This window comes from Eleutherodactylus coqui, chromosome 8 (assembly GCF_035609145.1).
Source record: "Eleutherodactylus coqui strain aEleCoq1 chromosome 8, aEleCoq1.hap1, whole genome shotgun sequence".
Taxonomy (NCBI): domain Eukaryota; kingdom Metazoa; phylum Chordata; class Amphibia; order Anura; family Eleutherodactylidae; genus Eleutherodactylus; species Eleutherodactylus coqui.
In genome coordinates this window covers 4,951,830-4,976,721 of record NC_089844.1, presented here as the reverse complement: position 1 = coordinate 4,976,721, position 24,892 = coordinate 4,951,830, and the positions used below count along the sequence as shown (strand labels likewise).

At 46.7% G+C, this 24,892-nt stretch overlaps 1 protein-coding gene across 1 annotated transcript in view; it reads left to right on the top strand.

The window, feature by feature from the left end:
* Positions 1 to 1,896: 1,896 nt before the first annotated feature.
* Positions 1,897 to 24,892, top strand: part of TMEM163 (transmembrane protein 163) — a 428,078-nt gene continuing 405,082 nt past the window's right edge. Inside the window, exon 1 of the mRNA XM_066575137.1 lies at positions 1,897 to 2,086. Within this exon, the coding sequence (XP_066431234.1) occupies positions 1,897 to 2,086 (190 nt within the window). The remainder of the gene's footprint in view (positions 2,087 to 24,892) is intronic.

Here is a 24,892-nt window from a genome sequence, read left to right as displayed (position 1 = left end):
ATCTATCTATCTATCTATCTCCTATCTATCTATCTCCTATCTATCTATCTATCTATCTATCTATCTATCTATCTATGCATCCATCTATCTACCTATCTCATATCTATCTATCTTATATCTATCTATCTATCTATCTATCTATCTATCTATCTATCTATCTATCTATCTATCTATCTATCTATCTATCTATCTATCTATCTATCTATCTCACATCCATCCAACCACGTCAGTGAGACGATGAATAACTTTGCTTGTAATTACAGAATCCTGAATACATTGTAACACTTCAGCATTGTGGGGGAGGGGAGCTGCTGGGAATTCTGCCTGGTCACCTGGATGTCTCTTCTCAGGGCATTCTATTTGGAGTGATTCTTCATCTGCTTCGCTATAATAGCCCTATCAGCAGCAGGATATATCGGGTCCCAGCAAACAGTTCAGCTCTATCAGAAGTATTATGGGGTCTCTCTATTCCCTCACCTGAGCAATGGATAAAAGCCATACTACAGCCTGCAGGGGCTCCGCACTGCGTACATCATTTATAGGCCTTCTATCCTTGAACTCTTGGCCTAAAGGTTTTCGGTTCCCCTTGCAAAATTTGTACCAGCAGCCTCAAACTGCATGTTATTAATGGTAGGGTTGTCCTATTAAGTGACACTGCCAATGCATATTGGAGGAACACGAGGGTATGGAGCTCCAGGTAATTCACCTGCCTGTGCCCCTCTTGCTACAGCTCCATAGACACGATGAGGCAAGAGTCATAATCCCAGCCTGTACTCCGCAACCAGCAAGCTTTGTCCCTTTCCATAGTCCTATCATAATGTAGTTGAGACATGCAGTAAAGAGCTCAGTGTTCAAGGACTGCTGCACAACATACAAGGCAATTACATGATTTGCCGACCTGAAACCCAATTGTGCATACAATGATCTTTTAATGAGGCCCACCTTCCATTGTAGCATCTAGGGCCCCTCTCCTCACTATATAGTTCTTTGTCAATGGGAGGCTTTGCAATATGTATGCAGGTTGTTTCGAAACACTCCAGTGTATATAGGATCTGATCATTGAAGCAGGTCCAATGTGGTTATTGACATCAGCACACACCGTACCTTCAATAATGGAAGGGAGGAATCTTGCACAGGGTAAAAAATGTGCGCCCCTGATCCGGTCCTGAATCCTGTGGACCAGTCCAATGCCACCAAACAATACGAATGTGGAGCAGCAGCCGGGGAAATTCTTTATGCAAAAACTTTATTGTGCCCAGAGCATAATAGACAACGTTTCGACCACGTCCGGCAGTGGTCTTTGTCACGTCCAGTTTTTTGCATAAAGAATTTCCCTGGCTGCTGCTCCACATTCGTATTGTTTGGTTGGATCTGATCATTTAGGTATCTGAGCATCCAGCTCTGGTCCCTCCCTGCCTGAGCTATAGATAGCTAACGCATTTAGAGGATGCAGCCCTTCTCATCCCTGTATCCACACACTGGATATTAGTGGATCCCAGCTCCCTGTACACCATCTTGCATTAAGTTATATGTAGAGAGGGAACCAGCATTGAGACAGTGGGATGCATTGCAATGTGCATAAGGTTGGTATTAGCAGCAGATCTCCCCCTCCCTCCTGCTGTGACCCCCTATCAGTGTGTGGGACTCTAGCTAAGTCACCTGCTTGTCTCCCCCCTGCACTGCTGAGTGATGCTGCAGCCTGAGCTCAGCAGAGGCTATAGGAGGCAGGATTCAGTGCCTGTCTGTGTCTTCCGTCCTCCTCTGCCAGGCTGCAGCCTCTGTGGCTGTCATGAGCTTGCTCTGAGCTTGCACCAGTAGTGTGTGATCCAGCAGCATCCACTGCATACAGCACCCTCTGCCCACACCTGGGTGCCACCTTCCTCAGCTGCAGCCAGCATGGACCCCTTTGACACAGAGCTTTGCTATCCCCCGGATCCCAGCATCATGCAGCCCAACTGTAACGGGCAACCAGCTCCAGGACATCCGCAGCAGACCCCCGGCAAGACCCTGGAGGTCCCGGTCCCCATGGAGCAGCAGATGAAGATGAGCGAGAGCGGCCAGTTCAGTGATCTGGTGGAGAACACAGGTGGGTGATCCAGGAAGAGGGGAAGGGGGAAGTTTGGGGGTCCCGAATAAAGTAACTTCAGTCCCGTCTGGTCACATCAGATGCAGTACTAGCAGACAGTACTAGCAATAACCCTTTATGACCTGGGATCAGTCATTGGAGGTGATGTGTGATCAGCTCTACATTGTATCTATAATGGATGGAAAGTGATCGATGAACTGGCTGAGATCTGTAATCTGCATGGTGGCAGGCCTGGGCTTGGACGTGGGGTCGCCACATTGTATCAGATCTCTGCTGACTGCTAAACTGTATCAAATCTCTATTTGTAAATAATGATGGTTATATGTGATCTCTGGGTGCTGCTGTATCATCTGGGATCTCATGGCTGTGGATACTCTGTACAACACTGGAATCTAGTTAAATTCTGTAATACAATTAAATACAGAAATAATACATTGTAGTCGAAATCTGAGGTTTTTTTAACTTGTGATATTTCCATCCGATTGAAACTGAGCTGCAATCTTCCTCACTGCAGATATCAAATGTGCTATAGATCCAATTATTACATAGATATGTATCAGATAGGGCACCCACCCACTTGCCTTTTTTTCACGCGTTATAGCTTGCTTTTTTTCATGCTATATTGCTGCTTTTTTTTCACGCAATTGTCAATGGGACTTAATAATGTTAAAAACGCACCAACTTGCAAAGCGTTTTTGACATTAGAAAGTCGCATTGACAATCGCTTGAAAAAAAGGCAAGTGGGTGGGAGCCCATAGATAGATAGGAAATTCTTTCTAAAAAACAATTGTGCTCCTAGAAAAAGTTGTCATTTTGCTGAAAAAATGGGCATGCAGTTCCATCTCAGGTAGATATGCAAATGATTACAGTTGTGGCGTGATTAGATAAACAGTCTTGCCACCCGAGGCCCTAAAATTGGACCCCCTTCTTAGCCTTTAAAAAGGCTCTCGGAGGCTCCTTGTGTGTGTTGGACCTCTCTTTCCGCTTGTGTAAAGTTTTTAACCACTAGACACCTCTACAACACAGAAAAAAGATTTGACCTAGTTATCAGAGTTTGAGAGGGGCGTACTATTGGGATGCAAGAAGCTGGATGGTCATATTGGTGAATTGTCCGCCACCTGGGCCATTCTGACCGGATGGTTAGGAGGTGTGGGTGCACACAAGGCGGCCGGGCTCAGGACGTCTTCAACAGACCACCAGTAGAGAGGATCGTCTGACAAGCACCAGCAGCTCCAACTGTTTTGTTGTTTAGTATGGGCACTGACGACACTTGTGATCATAGCTGGAAACATAGTAACATAGTATGTTAGGCTGAATGAAGACAATGTCCATCTAGTTCAGCCTGTTTCAACACCTTCCTTGTTGTTCCAGAGGAAGACAATTCTTTCCTGACTCCATAATGGCAGCCAGAGTAATCCCTGGGTCAACATTTGAGATCATCAACCCCGCTGGTCACTTATTGTCTATATCCTGTAATATCCTTGCGCTCTAGAAAGACATCAAGTCCCCTTTTAAACTCCCCTATGGATTTTGCCATCACCACTTCCTCAGGCAGAGAGTTCCACAGTCTAACTGCTCTTACAGTAAAGAACCCTTTTCTGTGTTAGTGATGAAACCTGCTTTCCTCTAGACGTAGCGGATGCCCTCTTGTTCCCGTTGCAGTCCTGGGTATAAACAGATCATGGCAGAGATCCTTGTATCGTCCCCTCATGGATTTATACATCGTTATTTGATCACCCCTTAGCGGTCTTTTTTACAGGGTGAATAATCCCAATTTTAATAGCCTCTCTGGGTATTTTAGTGCTTTCATTCCGTTTATTAACTTAGTCACCCTTCTTTGAACCCCCTCAAGCACAGCAACATCCTTCCTGAGCGCCGGTGACCAGAACTTTCAACAGTATTCCACGTGGAAATACTCTAACACACTCAGGCTAAACACCCCTGTAATACAAACCTCACATGCTCGCCTTCAGGACTTCACCAGAGCAGCACCCATCCTCTGGAATGCTCTACCCCAAGGCATCTGGACAATCCCCGACGCACAAAATTTCAGACGTGCCTTAAAAACACACCTCTTCAGGGAAGCATACCAAATCTCCTGACTTAGGCCTCCGCCACTCCCTATGGCTTACCACACCTTTCACCCTGCCTATCACATATGACCTCTACCCCTGCACCTCCTTACCACCCCACCCCGTTTGCCTTCTAATAACAGATTTCCACCTAAAATCCCCTATAGCCTGTGTTCCCATTCCTTCGCTTCTCCCGACCCCATTTGTTTCAAACCGAATGTACATCACATTGTAATTGTATTGTTTAGCATTTATCCCATGCCTGAAAGCGCTGCCGAATAAGTTAGCGATATACAAATAAAGATTATTATTATGTGTGGCCTAACAAGTGCCTTATATAGTAAGAGGATAATGTTCTCATCCTTCACCCCTATACCTCTTTTAATACACCCCAAGACTTTAATTGCTTTTGCAGAAGCTGACTGGCATTGGTTACTCCAGTTTAGTCTACAGTCCACTAGTACCCCCAGGTCTTTTCCCTAGCAGTCCCCCATTTAGTGTATATTGGTGACATCCGTTTCTCCTGCCCATGTGCAGAACCTTACATTTATCCACATTGACCTTCATTCACCATCCCCCCCCCCAAGCCCCCGGCTTATCTCGGTCCGTTTGTAGTCGTACATTGTCCTCCGTTGTATTAATTATCTTGTATAATTTTGTATCATCTACAAATATTGATATTTTGCTGTGCAGCCCCTCTATCAGGTCATTGATAAATATATTGTACAGAATGGGGCTCAATACTGAACCCTGTGGCCCCCCCACTAGTAACGGGGGCCCAATCAGAATATGAACCATTTATTACCCCCTCTGCTTTCTATCTCTGAGCCAGTTCCTTACCCAGATACACACGTTTTCACCCAATCCGAGCTTCTCATCTTATATATCAGCCTATTATGGGCACGGTGTCAAATGCTTTAGAGAAGTCCAGATATACGAGATCCATAGACTCTCCCAGGTCCAGCCTAGAGCTTACTTCATCATAGAAGCTAATCAGATTGGTCTGACATGCTCGCCCCCTCATGAACCTGAACTAGTGAGGGGTTATTCTGTTGTTCTCTTTGAGGTATTCTAGGATGGCGTCTCTCAGAAACCCCTCCAGTATTATTCCAGTTATTGAAGTGAGACTTACCAGCCTGTAGTTACCAGACTCTATTTTAGACCCCTTTTCTTATATTGGAACCACATTGGCCATGAGCCAATCCATCAGTAACACCCTGGTCTCGATAGTATCCATAAATATAAGAAATAGCGGTCTGTCTATCACATCACTTTGTTCCCTTAGAACCCTTGGGTGTATCCCATCTGGGCCCAGTAATTTATCGATTTTAATCCTCTTTAACTGGCTCTGCATTTCCTCCTGTGTTAAGGCCCATTTAGACAAAATGATTATCGCTCAAAAGAAGTCTTTTGAGCGACTTTTGAGCGATAATCGTCGTGTCATTTATAGTGCAAGATGATCGCTCAAACGTTAAGTGATCACCTTGCGCTCCGAGCGGGTGATGCAGAAGACATTCGGGGCCGCTAGTCTTCTGCATCCAGCTGTTCCCTGCTCGGAGTGCCCGGCTGTTATACAGTTGAGCGCTCCGAGCCGAGTATGCAGAAGGCAAGCTCTGTTCTCCATACCCCGCTCGGAGTGCTCGGCTGTATAACAGCCGGGTGCTCCGAGCTGAGAACAGCAGATGCAGTAGACAAGTGGTGTCCTCACTTGTCTTCTGCATCCAGCTGTTCCCCGCTCTGATTGCTCAGCTGTTATACAGCTGAGCGTTCCGAGCGTAGTATGGAGAACAGAGCTGTGCCGCTCTGTTCTTCATACCCAGCCTGTCATCAGGAGCGGGATACAACTGAAACAATCGTATCAGCTGTATCCCGCTGTGATTCCCTGATAAGGCTCATTGTTGTCTTTCAGTTTTCAAAAACTATTTAATAGATTTGCCTTCCCCCCATCATCTTTTATGGTTTCTCCTTCATTATTTCATCATTAAAGGGCCAGTACTTTCAGTTCAAATCCATTTGCTGTTTATATAATTGAAGTATAGTTTGGGTTTGTTTTTGCTCTCTTTGGCGATTAGTCTCTCAGCCTCCTCCTTGGCAGTTTTGATCTTTTCCTTACATATTTTGTTTTTTTCCCTGTACGATTTTAGCTCTTCTTCGCTGCCTTCTTGTTTTAGTAGTTTAAACACTTTCTTTTTTTCATTTATTGCTCCCCCCCTTACCGTCTTGTCGAGCCACATTGGTTTTCTTCTACTTGTAGTTCTTTTATTTTTAAAGGGTATGAGCTGCTCACATGAGGTGATTATGGATGTTTTTAAACTCCTCCCATTTGTCCTCTGTACTGATATTTTTGAGGATGTTGTCCCAATTAATGTTACCGATAGTAGTTCTAAGTTGATCAAATTTTGCTTTACCAAAGTTTAGTTTATTTGTCACTCCCTGATAAGGCTTCTTATTGAATGACAGCTGGAAATTCATTATATTGTGGTCACTATTTCCCAAGGGGTGACCTTGAGGTGAACGCCTCTATCCTGCCCCTACTGCTGGTGTGATGGTCTGGGGGGCCATCACATATGACAGTTGGTCACCCCTAGTAGTGGTACGAGGGACAAAGACAGCTCAGCGATATGTTCAGGACATCTCGCAGCCACGTGTTTCTTTCATGTCGGCTTCCAGGTGGCAGCAGGAAAATGCTCAGCCGCACACACAAGATGGTCAAAGGAAGCCTCCACAACATAGCCACAAATCTGTGACCAGCCCAGATTTATCACCAATAGAACATGTATAGGACCTTCTGGGGCACCAACTTCCACAGCCTTCAAGAGGCTCAGTTACAGCAAATGGGGAGTGATATGCCGAAGGATACCATATGGAACCCATCTGACTTTATGCCTGCCCGTATCACATTTTATATCCAAACATAAGCCGGCCCAACAGAGTAATAGAGCCTCCATGCCCGTCTGTATTACATCTTATATCTAAGCTATAGGCAGCACAAGAGGGTACTAGAGCCTCCATGCCCGCCCGAATAACATCTTGGTAGAGGAAAAAATCCCTTCACTGCGCTTCAAATGGAGGTACCTTAAATGAAGCTCCAACAATGGCTTCAGTAGGTATAACAGGTTGCCTGGGTCAAGCAGCCATCCAGTCTCCCTTGTGTCTGTGACACATCTTGTATCCAAGCTAAAGACGGTACAACAGGGTACAAGAGCCTCCATGACCGCTTATATCACATCTTGTATGCAAGCTAGAGGCAGCCAAGCAGGGAACTAGAGCATGCTTTCCCGTCCGTACCACATCTTGGATTCATGATATCTGCAGCAAAAGAGGGTACTAGAGTCTCTATGCCCATCCATATAACATCCTGCACCGAACTAGGGGCGGACTAACAGGGGTACTAGAGGCTTCATGCCCACCTGTGTCACATCTTGTATCCAATCTAAATCCGGTCCAATGGGGTACTAGAGCCTCCATATCTGCCAGTATCACCTCTTGTATTTAAGCTAGAGGTGGTCCAACAGGGTACTAGAGCCTCCATACCCTCTTGTATCACATATTGTTTATAAGGTAGAGGTGGCCCAACAGGGTATTGGAGCCTCCATGTCCGTCCCTATCACATCTTGCATCCAAACTAGAGGCGGTCCATCAGGGTACTATAGCCTCCATGCCTGCTCAAATCACATCTTGTATCCTAGCTAGAGGTGGTACAACAGAGTACTAGTGCCTCCATGCAAGCCCATATCATATCTTGTATCCAAGCTAGAGGTGGAACAACAGGGTACTAGAGCCTCCATGCCCATTTGTATCACATCTTGTATCCAGGCTAGAGGCAGTACAACAGGGTACTAGAGCCTCTTTGCCCCCTGTATCACATCTTGTATCCAAGATAGGTGCAGCACAAAAGGAGACTAGAGTCTCTATGCCCGCCCATATCACATCTTGTATCCAAGCTAGATGCGGTCCAACAGGGTACTAAAGCTTTCATACCTGCCCATATCGCATCTTGAATCTAAGCTAGAGGTGGCTACTAGAGCCTCAATGCCCACCCTTATCACATCTTGTACCCAAGATAGCTGCGGTACAAAAGGGTACTGGAGCCTCCATGAATGCCCATATCACGTCTTCTACCAAACTAGAGGCGGCCCAACAGGGTACTAGAGCATCCATGCCTGCTTGTATTTTATCGTGCATCCAAGCGATAAGGGGTCCAACAGGGTACTAGAGCCTCCATGCCAGCCCATATCACATGTTGTATCCAAGCTAAAATTGGTCCCACATGGTACTATAGCCTTTATGCCCACTTGTATCACATCTTGTATCCAAGATAGCTGCTGCAAAAAAGGGGAGTGGAACCTCCATGCCCACCCATATCACATCTTTTATCTAAGCTAGATGTGGTCAAACAGGGTAATAGAGCTTCCATATCTGCCCATATCACATCTTGCATTCAAGCTAGAGGTGGCTCAACAGGGTACTAGGGCATCCATGCCACCCATATCACACCTTGTACCCAAGAAAGCTGGTGCACAAGAGTGTACTGGAGCCTCCATGAGTGCCCATATAACATCTTCTACCAAACTAGAGGCGACCCAACAGGGTATTAGATCATCGATGCTAGCCTGTGTTACATCTAATATTCAAGGTAGACGCAGTACAACAGGGTACTATCACCTCCATGCCTGCTTGTATAACATCTTGCATCCAAGCTAGAGGGGGTTCAACAGGGTAGTAGAGCCTTCATTGCCATCTGTATCACATCTTGTCTCTAAGCTAGAGGTGTCACAAGAGGGTACTGGAGCCTGCATGCCCACCCAAGTCATATCTTGTATACAAGCTAGATGCGGTCCAACAAAGTACTAATCTCTCCATACCCACCCGTATTGCATCTTGTATCCAAGCTAGAGTTAGCACAAGAAGGTACTAGAGCTTCCATGCTCGCCTATGTCACATCTTGTATCCAACTAGAGGCGGCACAAGAGGGTACTAAAGCCTCCATTTCCACCCATATCACATCTTGAGTGCAAGCTAGAGGTGATACAACAGTGTACTAGAGCCTCAATAACCACCCGTATCACATCTTGCATCCAAGCTAGAGAGGGGCCAACAAGGTACTAGTGCCTTTATGCTCACCCGTATCACATCTTATATCCAAGATAGAGGTGGTACAACATGGTACTAGAGCCTCCATGCCCACCCATATCACATCTTGTATCCAAGCTAAAGGGGGTACAACAGGGTACTAGAGCCTCCATGCCCCCCGTATCACATCTTGTATCCAAGCTAGAGGCAGTACAACAGGGTACTAGAGCCTCCATGCCCACCTGTATCGCATCTTGTATCCAAGCTAAAGGGGGTACAACAGGGTACTAGAGCCTCCATGCCCACCCATATCACATCTTGTATCCAAGCTAGAGGCAGCCTAACAGGGTACTAGAGCCTCCTGTGACCCTCTTCTGTGTGCAGCTGAGCATTATCCTGCTGCATCTTGGAAGCCGCCATGAGAGGAACACATGTGGCTGCAGGATGTCCCGAACATGTCACTGAGCAGTCATTGTCCCTCGTAGTACTACTAGGGGTGAGTGATGGCCCCTCAAACCACCACACTGGCAGTGGGGGCAGAATAGGGGCGCTCACCCTGAGTTCTCCAGGCCGTCGTCAGTAATGTAACTAATAACACACATCTGTACTGCACTAATTTGAATTTTGCCACAACCATTCTGCAGGGTGTAAATAGGAAAACTAAGGGGTGACAACTCAAATATTCAATTCTAAGCGTGAAAAACTGTGAAAATCCGCAATACATGGCATAGTTCTGTACTCAGAAACCATAAAGCTGAGGGAAATGATTTGTATACTGCGGAGAATCTACCTCACCTCTATGTGCATATACTGAGGAGAATCTACCTCACCTCTATGTGTATATACTGAGGAGAATCTACCTCACCTCTATGTGCATATACTGAGGAGAATCTACCTCACCTCTATGTGTATATACTGAGGAGAATCTGCCTCACCTCTATGTGTATACTGAGGAGAATCTACCTCACCTCTATGTGTATACTGAGGAGAATCTACCTCACCTCTATGTGTATATACTGAGGAGAATCTGCCTCACCTCTATGTGTATACTGAGGAGAATCTACCTCACCTCTATGTGTATATACTGAGGAGAACCTACCTCACCTCTATGTGTATATACTGAGGGGAATCTTCCTCACCTCTATGTGTATATACTGAGGAGAACCTACCTCACCTCTATGTGTATATACTGAGTAGAATCTACCTCACCTCTATGTGTATATACTGAGGAGAATCTACCTCACCTCTATGTGTATATACTGAGGAGAATCCACCTCACCTCTACGTGTAAATACTGAGGAGAATCTACCTCACCTCTATGTGTATATACTGAGGAGAATCTACCTCCCCTCTATGTGTATATACTGAGGAGAATCTACCTCACCTCTATGTGTATATACTGAGGAGAATCTACCTCACCTCTATGTGTATATACTGAGGAGAATCTACCTCACCTCTATGTGTATATACTGAGGAGAATCCACCTCACCTCCATGTGTATATACTGAGGAGAATCTACCTCACCTCTATGTGTATATACTGAGGAGAATCTACCTCACCTGTCTGTGTATATACTGAGGAGAATCTACCTCACCTCTATGTGTATATACTGAGGAGAATCTGCCTCACCTCCGTGTGTATACACTGAGGAGAATCTACCCCGCCTCTCTGTGTATATACTGAGGAGAATCTACCTCCCCTCTATGTGTATACACTGAGGAGAATCTACCTCACCTCTATGTGTATATACTGAGGAGAATCTACCTCACCTCTATGTGTATATACTGAGGAGAATCTGCCTCACCTCTAGGTATATACTGAGGAGTATCTACCTCACCTCTGTGTGTATATACCGAGGAGAATCTACCTCCCCTCTATGTGTATATACTGAGGAGAATCTACCTCACCTCTATGTGTATATACTGAGGAGAATCTACCTCACCTCTATCTGTATATACTGAGGAGCATCTACCTCACCTCTGTGCATATATACTGAGGAGAATCTACCTCACCTCTATCTGTATATACTGAGGAGAATCTACCTCACCTCTATGTGTATATACTGAGGAGAATCTACCTCACCACTATGTGTATATACTGAGGAGAATCTACCTCACCTCTATGTGTATATACTGAGGAGAATCTACCTCACCTCTATGTGTATATACTGAGGAGAATCTACCTCCCCTCTATGTGTATATACTGAGGAGAATCTACCTCACCTCTATGTTTATATACTGAGGAGAATCTACCTCACCTCTATGTGTATATACTGAGGAGAACCTGACTCACCTCCATGTGTATATACTGAGGAGGATCTACCTCACCTGTGTGTGTATATAGTGAGGAGAATCTACCTCCCCTCTGTGTGTATATATTGAGGAGAATCTACTTCCCCTCTGTGTGTATATACTGAGGAGAATCTACCTCACCTCTATGTGTATACACTGAGGAGAATCTACCTCCCCTCTGTGTGTATATACTGAGGAGAATCTACCTCACCTGTCTGTGCATATACTGAGGAGAATCTACCTCACCTCTATATGTATATACTGAGGAGAATCTACCTCACCTCTATGTGTATATACTAAGGAGAATCTACCTCACCTCTATGTGTATATACTGAGGAGAATCTACCTCACCTCTATGTGTATATACTGAGGAGAATCTACCTCACCTCTGTGTGTATATACTGAGGAGAATCTACCTCACCTCTATGTGTATATATACTGAGGAGAACCTACCTCACCTCTATGTGTATATACTGAGGGGAATCTTCCTCACCTCTATGTGTATATACTGAGGAGAACCTACCTCACCTCTATGTGTATATACTGAGTAGAATCTACCTCACCTCTATGTGTATATACTGAGGAGAATCTACCTCACCTCTATGTGTATATACTGAGGAGAATCTACCTCCCCTCTATGTGTATATACTGAGGAGAATCTACCTCACCTCTATGTGTATATACTGAGGAGAATCTACCTCCCCTCTATGTGTATATACTGAGGAGAATCTACCTCACCTCTATGTGTATATACTGAGGAGAATCTACCTCACCTCTATGTGTATATACTGAGGAGAATCTACCTCACCTCTATGTGTATATACTGAGGAGAATCCACCTCACCTCCATGTGTATATACTGAGGAGAATCTACCTCACCTCTATGTGTATATACTGAGGAGAATCTACCTCACCTGTCTGTGTATATACTGAGGAGAATCTACCTCACCTCTATGTGTATATACTGAGGAGAATCTGCCTCAACTCCGTGTGTATACACTGAGGAGAATCTACCTCACCTCTATGTGTATATACTGAGGAGAATCTACCTCACCTCTATGTGTATGTACTGAGGAGAATCTGCCTCACCTCCGTGTGTATACACTGAGGAGAATCTACCCCGCCTCTCTGTGTATATACTGAGGAGAATCTACCTCCCCTCTATGTGTATACACTGAGGAGAATCTACCTCACCTCTATGTGTATATACTGAGGAGAATCTACCTCACCTCTATGTGTATATACTGAGGAGAATCTGCCTCACCTCTAGGTATATACTGAGGAGTATCTACCTCACCTCTGTGTGTATATACCGAGGAGAATCTACCTCCCCTCTATGTGTATATACTGAGGAGAATCTACCTCACCTCTATGTGTATATACTGAGGAGAATCTACCTCACCTCTATCTGTATATACTGAGGAGCATCTACCTCACCTCTGTGCATATATACTGAGGAGAATCTACCTCACCTCTATGTGTATATACTGAGGAGAATCTACCTCACCTCTATGTGTATATACTGAGGAGAATCTACCTCACCACTATGTGTATATACTGAGCAGAATCTACCTCACCTCTATGTGTATATACTGAGGAGAATCTACCTCACCTCTATGTGTATATACTGAGGAGAATGTACCTCCCCTCTATGTGTATATACTGAGGAGAATCTACCTCACCTCTATGTTTATATACTGAGGAGAATCTACCTCACCTCTATGTGTATATACTGAGGAGAACCTACCTCACCTCCATGTGTATATACTGAGGAGGATCTACCTCACCTGTGTGTGTATATAGTGAGGAGAATCTACCTCCCCTCTGTGTGTATATATTGAGGAGAATCTACTTCCCCTCTGTGTGTATATACTGAGGAGAATCTACCTTACCTCTATGTGTATACACTGAGGAGAATCTACCTCCCCTCTGTGTGTATATACTGAGGAGAATCTACCTCACCTGTCTGTGCATATACTGAGGAGAATCTACCTCACCTCTATATGTATATACTGAGGAGAATCTACCTCACCTCTATGTGTATATACTAAGGAGAATCTACCTCACCTCTATGTGTATATACTGAGGAGTATCTACCTCACCTCTATGTGTATATACTGAGGAGAATCTACCTCACCTCTGTGTGTATATACTGAGGAGAATCTACCTCACCTCTATGTGTATATATACTGAGGAGAACCTACCTCTCCTCTGTGTGTATATATACGGAGGAGAATCTACCTCACCTTTGTGTGTATATAGTGAGGAGAATCTACCTCCCCTCTGTGTGTATATACTGAGGAGAATCTACCTCCCCTCTGTGTGTATATACTGAGGAGAATCTACCTCACCTGTCTGTGTATATACTGAGGAGAATCTACCTCAGCTCTATGTGTATATACTGAGGAGAATCTACCTCACCTCTATGTGTATATACTGAGGAGAATCTACTTCTCCTCTGTGTGTATATACTGAGGAGAATCTACCTCATCTCTATGTGTATATACTGAGGAGAATCTACCTCACCTGTGTGTGAATATACTGAGGAGAATCTACCTCATCTCTGTTTGTGTATACTGAAGAGAATCTGCCTCACCTCTGTGTTTATATACTGAGGAGAACCTACCTCAACTCTATATGTTTATACTGAGAAGAATCTACCTCCCCTCTATGTGTATATACTGAGGAAAATCTACCTCACCTCTATGTGTATATACTGAGGAGAATCTACCTCACCTCTATGTGTATATACCGAGGAGAATCTACCTCACCGCTGTGTGTATATACTGAGGAGAACCTACCTCACCTCTATGTGTATATACCGAGGAGAATCTACCTCACCTCTGTGTGTATATACTGAGGAGAATCTACCTCCCCTCTATGTGTATATACTGAGGAGAATCTACCTCACCTCTAGGTGTATATACTGAGGATAATCTACCTCACCTCTGTGTGTATATATACTGAGGAGAACCTGCCTCTCCTCTGTGTGTATATATACGGAGGAGAATCTACCTCACCTCTATGTGTATATACCGAGGAGAATCTACCTCACCTCTGTGTGTATATACTGAGGAGAATCTACCTCACCTCTATGTGTATATACTGAGGGGAATCTACCTCACCTCTAGGTGTATATACTGAGGAGAATCTACCTCACCTCTATGTGTATATATACTGAGGAGAACCTGTCTCTCCTCTGTGTGTATATATACGGAGGAGAATCTACCTCACCTCTGTGTGTATATAGTGAGGAGAATCTTCCTCCCCTCCGTGTGTATATACTGAGGAGAATCTACCTCCCCTCTGTGTGTATATACTGAGGAGAATCTACCTCCCCACTGTGTGTATATACTGAGGAGAATCTACCTCACCTGTCTGTGCATATACTGAAGAGAATCTACCTCACCTCTATGTGTATATACTGAGGAGAATCTACCTCACCTCTATGTTTATATACCGAGGAGAATCTACCTCACCTCTGTGTGTATATACTGAGGAGAATCTACCTCCCCTCTATGTGTATATACTGAGGAGAATCTACCTCACCTCTAGGTGTATATACTGAGGAGAATCTACCTCACCTCTATGTGTATATACTGAGGAGAATCTGCCTCACCTCCGTGTGTATGCACTGAGGAGAATCTACCTCCCCTCTATGTGTATATACTGAGGAGAATCTACCTCACCTCTATGTGTATATACTGGTGAGAATCTGCCTCACCTCTATGTGTATATACTGAGGAGAATCTACCTCACCTCTGTATGTATATACTGAGGAGAATCTACCTCACCTCTCTATGTGTTTATACTGAGGAGAATCTACCTCACCTTTGTGTTTATATACTGAGGAGAATCTAACTGACCTTTATGTGTATATACTGAGGAGAATCTACCTCACCTCCGTGTGTATATACTGAGGAGAATCTAACTGAACTGTACGTGTACATACTGAGGAGAATCTACCTCACCTCTGTGCATATGTACTGAGGGGAATCCACCTCACCGCTGTGTGTATATACTGAAGAGAATCTAACTGACCTCTATGTGTATATACCTAGTAGAATCTACCTCACCTCTGTGTATATACCGAGGAGAATCTACCTCACCTCTATGTGTATATACTGAGGAGAATCTATCACACCTCTATGTGTATATACTGAGGAGAATGTACCTCACCTCTATGTGTATATACTGAGGAGAATCTACCTCACCTCTATGTGTATATACTGAGTAGAATCTACCTCACCTCTGTGTGTATATACTGAGGAGAATCTACCTCACCCCTTTGTGCATATACTGAGAAGACTCTACCTCACCTCTATATGTATATACTGAGGAGAATCTACCTCACCTCTCTATGTGTATATACTGAGAAGAATCTACCTCCCCTCTATGTGTATATACTGAGGAGAATCTACCTCCCCTCTGTGTGTATATACTGAGGAGAATCTACCTCACCTTTGTGTTTATATACTTAGGAGAATCTAACTGACCTTTATGTGTATATACTGAGGAGAATCTGCCTCACCTCCCTGTGTATATACTGAGGAGAATCTACCTCACCTCTGTGTGTATATACTGTAGAGATGATATATACTTCTACTAGGGAAGATGTTACTTGTAGAGATGAGCGAGCACACTGGTCCGAGCTTGATACTCGTCCAAGTATTAGGGTACTCGAGATGCTCGTTACTCGTGACGAGCACCACGCGGTGTTCGAGTCAATTCCATTTCCTTCCCTGAAAGTTTTGCGCCATTTTCTTGCCAATAGACATGCAGGGAAGGCATTACCACTTCCTCCTGTGACGTTCCAACGCTATCCCACCACCCTTGCAGTGAGTGGCTGGTGAGATCAATTGACCGGGGAGTATTTAAAGCGGTCCCGCCCCCGGCTCGCCTCAGACACATGCTGGTAGAGATTAGGGAAGGTGCTGTTGCTCATTCAGGGATAGTGTTAGTGTCTTCAAGAACCCCAACGGTCCTTCTTAGGGCCACATCTGACCTAGTGCATTACTGTTGTGGCTGCTGGGAGCAGTTTTGCGATGATGATGAGACACAGTTGTCTATCAGTGAGGTAGTAGTAATTGCAGTAAGTCCGAGGGAGGAGCGCACAGAGGATTCGGAGGAAGAGCCACTGGACGATGAGGTGACTGACCCCACCTGGTTTGCTAAGCCAACTGAGGACAGGGCTTCAGAGGGGGAGGCAAGTGTAGCAGCAGGACAGGTAGGAAGAGGCAGTGGGGTGGCCAGGGGTAGAGGCAGGACCAGAGCGAAGAATCCCCCAACTGTTTCCCAAAGCACCCCCTTGCGCCATGCCACCCTGCAGAGGCCTAGGTGTTCAAAGTTGTGGATGTTTTTCAGTGAGAGCGCAGATGACCGACGATCAGTGGTGTGCAACCGCCAAGATCAGCCGGGAAGCCACCACCACCAGCCTCACCACCACCAGCATGCACAGGCATATGATGGCCAAGCACCCCACAAGGTGGGACGAAGGCCGTTCACCGCCTCCGGGTCATACCACTGCCTCTGCCCCTGTGCCCCAACCTGCCACTCAGATCCAACCCCCCTCTTAGGACACAAGCACGAGCGCCTCACGGCCTGCACCCACACCCTCACCTCCGCTGTCCTAGGCACCATCCAGCAATGTCTCTCAGCGCAGCGTCCAGACGTCGTTAGCGCAAGCGTAAATACGCCGCCACGCACCCACCCGCTCAAGCTTTAAACGTGCACATTGCCAAATTAATCAGTCTGGAGATGCTGCCGTACAGGCTTGTGGAAACGGAGGCTTTCAAAAACATGATGGCGGCGGCAGTCCCGCTCTACTCAGTCCCGAGTCACCACTATTTTTCCCGGTGTGCCTTCCCAGCCCTACGCCAGCACGTCTCCCGCAACATAAATCGTGCCTTCACCAACGCTGTTACTGGGAAGGTCCACTTAACGACAGACACGTAGACAAGTACTGGCGGGTAGGGCCACTATTTGGTGGAGGCTGAGACTGAGGCAGAGCCTGGGACCGCACACGTCCTACCCACACCCGGAAGAGCGGGTCCTTCCTCGATTCTGGTATCTGCGGCGGTCTATGCCACCTCCTCTAAACCCTCCCCCTACTCCTCCTCCTATGCAACCTCTACCTCTCAATTAAGAAATGTGAGCAGCGCGTCGCCAGCAGTCGGTGTGGCGCGGCAGCACAGCGGTGGGCAAGCGTCAGCAGGCCGTGCTGAAACTACTCAGCCTAGGTGACAAGAGGCACACGGCTCCCGAGCTGTTGCAGGGTCTGACAGAGCAGACCGACCTCCAACCGGGCATGCTCATATGTGACAACGGCCGTAACCTAGTGGCGGCTCTGCAGCTCGGCAGCCTCACGCAAGAGCCATGCTTGGCCCACGTCTTCAATCTGATGGTTCAGCGGTTTCTGAAAAACTACCCGCACTTATCTGACCTGATCGGCAAGGTGCGCCGCGTCTGCGCACATTTGCGCAAGTCCACCACGGACATTGCCACCCTGTGGACCCTGCAACATCGCTTTAATCTGCCAGTGCACCGGCTGCTGTGCGACATGCCCACACGGTGGAATTCTACGCTTCACATGTTGTCCCGGCTGTATGAGCAGCGTAGAGCTATAGTGGAATACCAACTCCAACATGGGCGGCGCAGTGGGAGTCAGCCTCCTCAATTCTTTACCGAGGAGTAGGCTTGGATGGTAGACATCTGCCAGGTCCTCGGAAACTTTGAGGAGTCTACCCAGTGTGGGAGGACAGCTCGGTAGAGTGCTGGTTGGCGGCAGTCACAGAAGGACACCAGTGGATAAAGTCCAAGTGCGGGCGTGACCTGCGTTTATTTCAGTCCAGAATAATCAGCACAAATTCAGCCTTAGCTTCAGGCACGGAAATAATAGTCCAGCAATAACAATGGGCAGTCCCTGCCTGACCAGGTCACGCTCCGCAGGTGCACCACACAGCAGGGTTTTCAGCTCTAGCAGGTATCACAGGCTGCCAGGGTCCAGCAGCCATCTTATTCCCCCCCTGTGTCAGTGCACACTGCTATTTATATCCACACCTATCCTGGCTCAGCCTCAGCCCCTAGGCTGATTGACCTTGCACACACCCTGGAGTGGAGGAAGTGGAATGGAAGGCCCCAGTACCAACCTGACATCCATTCCAAAAAACCAGGCCCAGATACTTTTAAAGAAAAGACCTCCAGCAAGTACTTGCTGGAGATTACATTGCACTCCTGGCTTTTCATGTGTCAAACAGTGGGACATGCACTTCCTCCAGCCCTACTAGGCATAATAGCGGAACCTAGGGGCGATGTAGCAACCATCCACTATCACGCCCCTCAGTACCTCGCACCAGATGGTGATCGGCGATGCTGCAGTCATTAGCGTCACCATTCCTCTACTATGCCTGCTGAGAAGTTCGCTGCAAAGCATAAAGGCTGACGCTTTGCGGTCGGAACAGGAGACGGGGGAAGAGAGTATGTCGCTTGATAGTCACAGCATGTCTATATCTCAGCACATTTTGGAGGAGGAGGAGGGGAAGGAGCAGGAGGAGGAGGGGGAAGAGACAGCTCGGCCCACTGCAGAGGGTACCCATGCCACTTGCCTCCCATCTGTTCAGCATGTATGGTCTGTGGACGCGGAGGAGGAGGAGGAGCAACCTAAAAAGTGATCTTCCTAGTGAGGACAGCGATGTGTTGCGTACTGGTAGCCTGGCACACATGGCTGACTTCATGTTAGGCTGCCTTTCTTGTGACCTTCGCGTTGGACACATTCTGACCACTACGGATTACTGGGTGTACACCCTTCTCGACCCACGGTATAAGGAGAACCTTTCCACTCTCATTCCCGAAGAGGAAAGGGGTTCGAGAGTGATGCAATACCACAGGGCCCCTGGTGGACAAACTGATGGTAAAATTCCCATCCGACAGCGTAGTGGCAGAAGGCGCAGTTCCGAGGGCCAGGTAGCAGGGGAGGCGCGGAGATCAGGCAGTATTTACAGCGCAGGCAGGGGAACACTCTCCAAGGCCTTTGCCAGCTTTATGGCTCCCCAGCAAGACTGTGTCACCACTTCCCAGTCAAGGCTGTGTCGGAGAGAGCAATGTAAAAAGATGGTGAGGGAGTAGTGATCGTACCACCATCCTCCATGATGCCTCAGCTCCATACAACTATTGTGTGTGAAAGCTGAACATGTGGCACAAACCTGGGCTGTATGCCCTGGAGGTGCTGGCTTGCCCTGCCACTAGCGTCTTGTCATAGAGGGTGTTTAGTGCAGCTGGGGGAATCATCACAGACAAGCGTACCCGCCTGTCTACTGCCAGTGCTGACATGCTTACACTCAAAGATGAACAAAGCCTGGATTTCCCCAGACTTCTCTTCTCCACCGGTGGAGAGCAGCGGAACCTAAAGATTCTTTTCGCTGCAACCACAGATAAAAGCACTCCTCCCTATCAACGAGAAAATCTGGCACTCCTTTGTCAATCTGTCTCTGACAGTCCTCCTCCTGCTACTCCTAATCCAGAAACATGTCATCGCGCTGAACGGCCAATTTTTCTCGGCCCAAAAGGCTCATCTACATCTACCAATGTTTTCACAATTTTTAAAAGTTTCAAAAGTATTGAGACTGTTACATGAACCATTTTTTTCAACAAGGCTGCCTACAGGCTCTGTTACAAATTAAGCAACAGTGAGCTGTATTTTTCAAAAAATATTTATGGGTTTCACCTGCCCTCTCGGTTGATAAATTTTTCAGAGGTACACTTGTACTCTTGGTACACTTATTTTTCGGGCCCACGCCTACACTCTTATCCAACTAATTTTTCTGGCCTTCGCCTACGCTCATGGTACCCCAATGTTTCAGAGGTTGACCTATACTATTACTACAGAAATTTTACTGGGGTCTGCCTGCCTATACTTCTGCTACTAGAAAGTTACAGGGGTCTTCCTATACTGCTGCCACTTAAATGTTACAGGGGTCTGCCTATACTGCTGCTACATAAATGTTACTGGGGTCTGTCTATACTGTTACTACAGAAATGTTACTTGGCTCTGTCTATACTGTTACTACAGAAATGTTATTGGGGTCTGTCTATACTGTCACTACTGAAATGTTACTAATACTGGGCTCTGCCTGTACTGCTGCTACTGAAATGTTACAGGGGTCTGCCTATACTGCTGCTGCATAAATGTTACAGGGGTCTGCCTATACTTCTGCTACATAAATGTTACTGGGGTCTGCCTATACTGTTACTACAGAAATGTTACTCGGCTCTGTCTGTACTGTTACTACAGAAATGTTACTGGGGTCTGTCTATACTGTTGCTACTGAAATGTTACTAATACTGGGCTCTGCCTGTACTGCTGCTACTGAAATGTTACAGGGGTCTGCCTATACTGCTGCTGCATAAATATTACTGGGGTCTGCGTATACTTCTGCTACAGACATGTTACAGGGGTCTGCCTACGCCTCTGCTACATAAATGTTACAGGGGTCTGCTTATACTGCTGCTACAGAAATGTTACTGGGGTCTGCCTATACTGTTACTACAGAAATGTTACTCGGCTCTGTCTGTACTGTTACTACAGAAATGTTAAATGTTACTGGGGTCTGTCTATACTGTTGCTACTGAAATGTTACTAATACTGGGCTCTGCCTGTACTGCTGCTACTGAAATGTTACAGGGGTCTGCCTATACTGCTGCTACATAAATGTTACTGGGGTCTGCCTATACTGTTACTACAGAAATGTTACTCGGCTCTGTCTGTACTGTTACTACAGAAATGTTACTGGCGTCTGTCTATACTGTTACTACAGAAATGATACTAATACTGGGCTCTGCCTATACTCTTGCTACTGAAATGTTACAGGGGTCTGCCAATACTGCTGCTACATAAATGTTACTGGGGTCTGCCTATACTGTTACTACAGAAATGTTACTGGCGTCTGTCTATACTGTTACTACAGAAATGTTACTAATACTGGGCTCTGCCTATACTCTTGCTACTGAAATGTTACAGGGGTCTGCCAATACTGCTGCTACATAAATGTTACTGGGGTCTGCCTTTACACCCATGCTGTGGGTGCACACAGACTTCCCATAGCAGAGTTGTACCTGCTTGGCACTTTAAAAAAAACCAAACAGAATGACTAGGGCATGGAGTGTGGGCCGAAGCCAACATCTATCTTCTCTCACGTAACAGCTACTATCCGGGGCACTGCAATGGGATTTCTTTATGTACCGTCTGTGGGTTCCTGCTAGCCACCCATGCTGTGGGTGCACACAGACCTCCCATAGCCGAGTTGTACCTGCCTGGCACTTTAATAGAAACCCAGACTGACTAGGTCATGGAGTGTGGGCCGAAGCCAACATGTATTTTCTCTCACGTAACCTCAGCTATCCGGGGCACTGCAATGGGATTTCTTTATGTACCGTCTGTGGGTTGCTGCTAACCACCCATGCTGCCAGTGCACACAGACTTCCCATAGCGGTGTTTTACCTGTCTGTCCCCAAAACACTGACAGACTTGGGTAGGGTGCAGAGTGACCACTCTTTGAGTACGATCACTGAGCCAGTTGTGAATCCACCTAACAGTTGTCTTGTCAATTCCGTATTTGGTCATTTTTTCAATAAGTATGGTATGAGATACTTTGTCAAATGCTTTACTAAGGTCAAGATATACTATATCCACCGCGTTTCCCTGATCAACCCAGTTGGTGTTTCTGTCATAGAAGAAAATTAGATTAGTCTGGCATGACTTGTTTGTTACAAACCCATGCTGGCTCTGGTTAATTACTCTATTCTCATCCAAGTACTTGCATACATGCTGTTAATAGTTTGTTCAAAGATCTTTCCTGGTATAGAAGTCAGGCTCACAGGCCTGTAGTTTCCTGGATCCACCTTCTTCCCTTTTTTGAAGATAGGGACAACATTTGCCCTTTTCCAGTCTTCTGGGACTTCTCCTGTTCTCCAGGAATTGTCACATATTATGGCGAGTGGTTCAGCAATTACCTCCGCTGTTTCCTTTAGTATCCTAGGATGTAATCCATCTGGACCTTGAGACTTGAATTCATGTAAGTTATCTAAGTGTTCCCTCACCATCTCTCTGCTTATAGAAAGCCTGCATTCTTTATTCCCCCAATAGCACAGGGGAGATCAGCTGATGTTACATCTACTTTCTGGGAGAAAACAGATACAAAATAGGAATTTAAAGTTCGGCCTTCTCAACATCATTCTTAACTAGAGATGAGCGAGCGTACTCGTCCGAGCTTGATATTCGTTCGAGTATTAGCGTGTTCGAGATGCTCGTTACTAGAGGCGAGTACCACGCGATGTTCGAGTTACTTTCACTTTCATCTCTGAGACGTTAGTGCGCTTTTCTGGCCAATAGAAAGACATGGAAGGCATTACAACTTACTCCTGTGATGTTCCAGCCCTATACCACCCCCCTGCAGTGAGTGGCTGGCGAGATCAGGTGACACCCGAGTATATAAATCGGCCCCTCCTGCGGCTCGCCACAGATGCATGGTGACATAGATCAGGGAAAGTGCTGTCTTGCTGTAGCTGCTATAGGGAGAGTGTTAGGTGTTATTTTAGTCTTCAAGAACCCCAACGGTCCTTCTTAGGGCCACATCTGACCGTGTGCAGTACTGTTGAGGCTGCTTTTAGCAGTGTTGCACAATTTTTTTTTCCGTATACCAGGCGTGCAGACCATAGCGTCCTCAGTCTGCAGTCATTGTACAGAGTATAGGGCCAGTACTGGTGAGGCAGGGACAGTGAGAAAGGTGAAAGAGATATACAGGCTATATAGGCAGTGGGCTTTTTCAAAAAAATTGGGGAAAAATACTATATTTGGGCTGCCTGTGACCGTCTTCAGTGTACTGCGTGTCTGCTGGGGGTAGTAGTCCTGATTAATACGCAGCAAAGCGTTACAGCAGGTTTGCGCAAAATTGTTTCCTGGCTCTGCGGTGCCCGTTACATCACCGCCATCATAGCGCCAGAGGGAAACAGTATACATAATATACGCTGCATGCAGTATCTGTCTGGTGTTTCAGTTCACCATTTAAACAAATTGAAGCAAAATACTTAAGGCGTACCACTGCCCTTTGGCGACTTGACTGCTTCTGAGCTGTGAATTCCACTAGCTCAGTCCTACGCACCTACGTCTCACTACAGGCGTGTGCAAAATTGTTTCCTGGCTCTGCTGTGCGTTCCGTAAGCGAAATCAGCCTCCCACCACAGGCCAATAAGCGGCACATTTAATTACAGCGTTCTGTTTCTGCACTACTGGTAATACAGCATGCTGAGGGGTAGGCCTAGAGGACGTGGGCGCGGGCGAGGACGCGGAGGCCCAAGTCAGGGTGTGGGCACAGGCCGAGTTCCTGGTCCAGGTGAATCACAGCCGGCTGCTGCGGGATTAGAAGAGAGGCACGCTTCTGGCGTCCCCACATTCATCTCACAATTAATGGGTCCACGCGGTAGACCTTTATTAGAAAATGAGCAGCGTGAGCAGGTCCTGTCGTGGATGGCAGAAACTGCATCCAGCAATCTATCGACCACCCAGTCTTCTACGCCGTCCACAGCTGCAACTCTGAATCCTCTGGCTGCTGCTCCTCTTTCCTCCCAGCCTCCTCACTCCATGAAAATGACACATTCTGAGGAGTGGGCAGACTCCCAGGAACTGTTCTTGGGCCCCTGCCCAGATTGGGCAGCAATGGTTTCTCTCCCACCAGAGGAGTTTATCGTGACCGATGCCCAACCTTTGGAAAGTTCCCGGGGTCCGGGGGATGAGGCTGGGGACTTCCGGCAACTGTCTCAAGAGCTTTCAGTGGGTGAGGAGGACGATGACGATGAGACACAGTTGTCTATCAGTGAGGTAGTAGTGAGGGCAGTAAGTCCGAGGGAGGAGCGCACAGAGGATTCGGAGGAAGAGCAGCTGGACGATGAGGTGACTGACACCACCTGGTTTGCTAAGCCTACTGAGGACAGGTCTTCTGAGGGGGAGGAAAGTGCAGCAGCAGGGCAGGTAGGAAGAGGCAGTGGGGTGGCCAGGGGTAGAGGCAGGGCCAGACCGAATAATCCATCAACTGTTTCCCAAAGCGCCCCTCATGCCATGCCACCCTGCAGAGGCCGAGGTGCTCAAAGGTGTGGCAGTTTTTCACTGAGAGTGCAGATGACCGACGAACTGTGATGTGCAAGGTTTGTCGCGCCAAGATCAGCCGGGGAGCCACCACCACCAGCATGCGCAGGCATATGATGGCCAAGCACCCCACAAGGTGGGACGAAGGCCGTTCACCGCCTCCGGTTTGCACCACTGACTCTCCCCCTGTGCCCCAACCTGCCACTGAGATCCAACCCCCCTCTCAGGACACAGGC